Source organism: Bos indicus x Bos taurus, chromosome 25 (genome assembly GCF_003369695.1).
Source record: "Bos indicus x Bos taurus breed Angus x Brahman F1 hybrid chromosome 25, Bos_hybrid_MaternalHap_v2.0, whole genome shotgun sequence".
NCBI lineage: Eukaryota > Metazoa > Chordata > Mammalia > Artiodactyla > Bovidae > Bos > Bos indicus x Bos taurus.
In genome coordinates, this window is record NC_040100.1 from 38,506,746 (window position 1) to 38,512,745 (window position 6,000).

Here is a 6,000-nt window from a genome sequence, read left to right on the forward strand (position 1 = left end):
TTTTTTTTTTGAGAATATTTGGAAAACTCAGCAGTGGCCACAGGACTGGAAAAGGTCAGTTTTCATTCCAATCCCAAAGAAAGGCAATGCCAAAGAATGCTCAAACTACCGCACAATTGCACTCATCTCACATGCTAGTAAAGTAATGCTCAAAATTCTCCAAGCCAGGCTTCAACAATACGTGAACTGTGAACTTCCAGATGTTCAAGCTGGTTTTAGAAAAGGCAGAGGAACCAAAGATCAAATTGCTAACATCCGCTGGATCATCAAAAAGGCAAGAGAGTTCCAGAAAAACATCTATTTCTGCTTTATTGACTATGCCAAAGCCTTTGACTGTGTGGATCACAATAAACTGTGGAAAATTCTGAAAGAGATGGGAATACCAGACCACCTGACCGGCCTCTTGAGAAACCTATATGCAGGTCAGAAAGCAATAGTTAGAACTGGACATGGAACAACAGACTGGTTCCAAATAGGAAAAGGAGTATGTCAAAGCTGTATATTGTCACCCTGCTTATTTAACTTATATGCAGAGTACATCATGAGAAACACTGGGCTGGAAGAAGCACAAGCTGGAATCAAGATTGCCGGGAGAAATATCAATAACCTCAGATATGCAGATGACACCACCCTTATGGCAGAAAGTGAAGAGGAACTCAAAAGCCTCTTGATGACAGTGAGAGTGAAAAAGTTGATTTAAAGCTCAACATTCAGAAAACAAAGATCATGGCATCCTGTCCCATCACTTCATGGCAAATAGATGGGGAAACAGTGGAAACAGTGGCTGACTTTATTTTTCTGGGCTCCAAAATCACTGCAGATGGTGACTGCAGCCATTAAATTAAAAGACGCTTACTCCTTGGAAGGAAAGTTATGACCAACCTAGATACCATATTGAAAAGCAGAGACATTACTTTGCCAACAAAGGTCTGTCTAGTCAAGGCTATGGTTTTTCCAGTAGTCATGTATGGATGTGAGAGTTGGACTGTGAAGAAAGCTAAGCGCCGAAGAATTGATGCTTTTGAACTGTGGTGTTGGAGAAGACTCTTGAGAGTCCCTTGGACTGCAAGGAAATCCAACCAGTCCATTCTGAGGGAGATCAGTCCTGGGTGTTCATTGGAAGGACTGATGCTAAAGCTGAAACTCCAGTACTTTGGCCACCTCATGCAAAGAGTTGACTCATTGGAAAAGACTCTGATGCTGGGAGGGATTGGGGGCAGGAGAAGAAGGGGATGACAGAGGATGAGATAGCTGGATGGCATCACCGACTTGATGGACATGAGCTTGAGTGAACTCCAGGAGTTGGTGATGGACAGGGAGGCCTGGCGTGCTGCAATTCATGGGGTTGCAAAGAGTTGGACATGACTGAGTGACTGAACTGAACTGAACTGAACTGAAACATACTAAGGGTGGCTCAGTGATAAGGAATCTGCCTGCCAATGCAGCAGATGCAGATTCCATCCTTGGGTCAAGAAAATCCCCTGAAGAAGGCAATGGCAGCCCACTTCAGTGTTCTTGCTTGGAAAATCCCACAGACAGAGAGCCTGGCAGGTTAGTCCATAGGATTACAGGAAAGTCGGACACAACTTAGTGACTACAATAGCAATAGGAGTCCTCAATTTAGACACGGAAGGTGTAGGTTCAGAGAGGTTGAGTAACTTGCCCAAGGTCACCCAGCTTGTCGATGAAACCCCAGGCTTGCCCCTGCTACTTCCCTGGCCTGGCATCATCCGCACAGCACAGCACAGCATGATTACTCCAATGGTGCTTCTTAATCTTTTATGTGACTATAAACATATATGTAGGTAGATTCACAGCAGAGATGTGGGAAGGACACACACAGAGCCTTCTATCCAACAATGAAAGCCATTGGATTGAAGGCTGGGATTGAGCAACCAAGAGTGGGATGAGGAGGATGGGGGTGGATTCTGGTGTTTCTTACACTGTCACTGATAACACCATGCGGTGTAATAACAGGGATGGCTGCATTTAGTGAGCACCTACTGTGTGCCAGGCACTGAGCCAGAGGCACCAGGCACTGTTTCATCACAGCCCCAGAGCATCGCCCCTGTTCCATGGAGTAGGGAAGCTCCGAGAGACAGAGTGACCACATCAAGAAGGAAACCCACAGCGGCCCGACCCCAGCACCTGCCCCGGGGACTCAGACCTCTGATCCAGGAGGCCGAGGGCGCGGGAGCCAAGTCTACGTCACATAGCTCTTCTGAATCCCAATAAACAACTGCTCCCAGGCCCTTCCTGCCCACATGTGCCCCCTCTCCCCCTGGTCTCAGCTTCCTGGAAGGGGAGGGCAGGGGGTGTGAGAGCAGAGGGGGACACGGAGGGTGCTGTGGTTAAACTCAAGGCTCTGGAGTCCCCCCCATATGGATCCCAGCCCAGCTCCACCTCTTCCCACTGCCGAATCTAAGACCATCCTTGTCCGAGCGTCAGTTTAATGCAGCAAAATGAGAATAATAAGAGCTATTGGGAATGAAACCAAACAACGTCTGTAAAGACTTAGCAAATCCTCAACAAATGGCTGCTGTCATCATCTTCATTGTATACGTACCATTATTATTATTATTATCAGTACACAAAGTGACAGCAGCAGCTTGCCCTGATACCCTCTTTCGTGTCAAAGGAGACTGAGATAACAGAAGAGCTTCAACAAGGAAAATAAAGACCTTATGTCTTGCTCAGTGCGCAAGGGTCCTAGAAGTTGGGGCAAAAGATAGGATGGCAGAGGGGTCCTGGTTAGAAACTGGACCCATCCGGTCAGTGGAGTAGCTCATTAATTCCTTCTGATCTAGGGGTTTGAGGGTTTCCTTCTCCTCCCCATCATGGCTGACCTCTTGGGGCCCTCCAACTGTCACACAAGGGGCCCCGGGATCAGGGGTCACTCACCACCATGACCAGCTCAAATGGGTGCTTGTAGACTCGGATGGGAGACTGGTACTTCTGCACCATGTTCTCGAAGGACCAGGCAGGAGCCGGCCAGGCAGGAGTGGGCACTGAGCCTGGGTGAGGGCGACTGGTGAGGGAGCAGCTCCCTCCAGCTGAAGCCGGAGCCCCGGCCTCAGCTCCCCCTGGCCAGGGGCATGCCCACCACCCCTCTGGACCCCCCCCCACACACACATCTCCCCAGCTCTCAAAGCAAGGGGGCCAATGTGAGCCCCAAGTTACTTCCAGCCAGACCCCCAACACTTGCCCTGCCCATTTACCAATGCCCCAGACCACACTCGATCCTCAGGAGCAATCAGTATCCCCCAAACTTTCCTCCCTTCTCGTCCCGTCATGCTGGGGCCCCAGTAAACTCCCATAAAGCCACCCAGCTGGAAACATGCCCACGATTCATTCGCCCATGCACCCCACAAGAATCATTGCACTTGCGCTCCCATTTTCCTCCAAAATCCCCTAACATACATACACAGTCTTCACCAGATTTCTCACGCACTGTCTCTACCACACAAGCACACACATGCAGGACTCCCTTCCCACACTAGAGAGCCCTTGCACACGAACTCAACTTTGCACACACACCCACCTCCACACGCACAGTTCCCTAGATGCGCACAGACGTTCACACACATGCACACACACAAACCCAAACGCACGCACGCATGCACACCCAAGCCCCCCAAAAGCCCAACTCACCCTCGCCCTCGGAGTCTCCGGTGACGCAGACCCGGGGCTGAGCCAAACTGAGCCCACCGGAGTCCTCCGCCGCCGCCTGGCTCAGAGCGCAGCCCCTAGGGCGGGGCGAAACCGCGATCGCCAGACCCTGAAGTCCGAGCCAGCGATGGCTGATCCCGGGCTGTCGGGTCTTGTACACCCTGCACCCTCCGGGTTGTTCTGGGAGGGGCCTGCTGGGCGGGAGCGCTCCAGGACCCAGGACAGCGAAGATCCCTGCCTGGCCTGGCTCCACCCCCTCCCCACCCCCCCGACTCTGCCCCGGCCCCGCCCAGATTTACCTCCGGACAGGCCCCGCCCCAAACTGACTCCACCCCATCTTAGCTCCGCCCTTCATTTTACACAGCCTTCTTTAACCGCGCCTCCACCTCGGCCCTGCCTCCATACTGGCCACGCCTCATGCAGGGCCCGCCTCCACCGGGTCCCGCCCCTAAAGCACCCAGCCTCGGGGGTGGCTCGGCCCCAGGGAGACCCCGCCCCAAGGCTCTAACCCCAGTCTCGCGCCCCAAGTCTAACCCTTGCCCCTCCCAGCCCGGCTTGCCCCAGTTCAGTTCACGTTTGGCCAGTTCCCTAACGGGCAACCCCCTCCTCCTGGGCTCTGAGTCCAGTCCCTCCACTGGCCACACCCCAGAGCCCTCCTGACCCCGCCGGGGATCTTTCGTTCACTTTGCCCGCTTTACAGAGCGCCTGCTGAGTGTCAGGACTTGCCAGGCGCTGGAGAGTTCTCAGTGAACAAAACAGGTAAAAAGTCCTTGCCCTCGTGGAATTTACCTCTCAGTGAGGGAGTGTGTGCGTATGCGTGCTAAGTCGCTTCAGTCGTGTCCAACTCTGCACTCCCTGCACTGTAGCCCACCAGGCTCCTCTGTCCATGGGATTCTCCAGGCAAGAATACTGGAGTGGGTTGCTGTTTTTCCTCCTTCAAGGGATCTTTCTGACCCAGGGGTCGAACCCGCGTCTCTTATGTCTCCTGCATTGGCAGGCAGGTTCTTTACTGCTACTGCCACCTGAGAGGGAGAGAGACATTAAATAAATAAGACAAATACAATACTGTGTGTGATGCGGGGAAATGCCAATGTGAAAAAAAATAACTAGGGAAGGGATTCAAGAAGCCAGCAGAGTGAGGGTGCAATTTAATACACGATGGACTGGTAGAGTGAAGTTTCGCCCATCATTCATTCTCATTTTGGCTCACACACAAACCCTTCTGGCCTTTGCAGTATCCAGGAGACCCAGCATCCCTTCCATAGCTCCCCCCTTCCTCTCCCTCTCTGTTTGGCTTGGAGGAGCCAAGAGGCTGGCTCTAGACAGCTGTCATCCGTGTATTCATTCATTTGCCATGTACTGGGCACCTACTATGTGCCAGCACTGTGTGACTTTATCCATTTGCAAGAGGGAATCGGACAGGCTCCCCTGCTCCTGCGTGACCCAGAGTCCTAGGCAGGGAGAGGGTGTACTGGGAGACAGCGCTCTATTTAGCAAATGCATTGTTGCCCTTTGTGATAATCAGCCCCTAGCTTCCTTCCTAGCTTGTGTCACACTCTGTAATCATCTTATTTACTTATTCATTTTAATCTCTTTGTAGCTCTGACCCAGGAGATTATGAGCTCCACAAGGGCAGAGACCTTATCTATCTTACTCATGTGCCCAGCGTCCACCGGATCTTACTGGGGACCTGGCACACTGGTGCCCAGTGCGTTTTCTTGATTAGGGTTTTCAAGGAAGGTGAAGCTGAAGCTCCAGTACATTCACCACCTGATGCAAAGAGCCGACTAATTAGAAAAGACTCTGATGCTGGGAAGCATTGAAGGGAGGAAGAGAAGGGGACGACAGAGGATGAGATGGTTGGATGGCATCACCGACTCGATGGGCATGAGTTTGAGCAAGCTGTGGTCAATGGTGAAGAACGAGGAATCCTAGTGAGTCTTCCATGGGGTCGCGAAGAGTAGGACGCGACTGAGCGACTAATCAAGAATGGAAAAGGAGCGCCCCGGGTCCCATGCCTGCCACAAGATGGCAGCACAGTCCATGGCTCCTGGAGTCGCCACGAAGGGGAACGATCGGGGGAGATGGGACCCCCGAGGTGCATCGCGGTATCCAGGGTTCATCAGGGAAACCCCCACGCTCCTCCTGGGTGTCTTGCAGGGCGCGCTGTTATTACAGCACGATTCCCGTTAACTGGCACAAAGTAAGCCTAGATTGGAATGCTAACCCCTGGAAGGAAGCTGAGCGATGGATTCCAAACTCTCCAGCTCCGAAGACCGCCCCCTACTCCCCAGGGGGGCGAAGGCTGAAATGCAGATTCCCGGGCACCAA

At 52.5% G+C, this 6,000-nt stretch overlaps 1 protein-coding gene across 2 annotated transcripts in view; it reads right to left on the reverse strand.

The window, feature by feature from the left end:
* Positions 1-3,923, reverse strand: part of SEC14L5 (SEC14 like lipid binding 5) — a 39,967-nt gene extending 36,044 nt beyond the window's left edge. For both annotated transcript variants that reach the window (XM_027527436.1, XM_027527437.1), the window contains exons 1-2: positions 3,652-3,923; positions 2,902-3,014 (exon numbers count right to left, since the gene is read on the reverse strand). In XM_027527436.1, coding sequence (XP_027383237.1) covers positions 2,902-2,964 — 63 coding nt within the window. In that variant the 5' untranslated portion in view covers positions 2,965-3,014; positions 3,652-3,923. The remainder of the gene's footprint in view (positions 1-2,901; positions 3,015-3,651) is intronic.
* Positions 3,924-6,000: the final 2,077 nt, after the last annotated feature.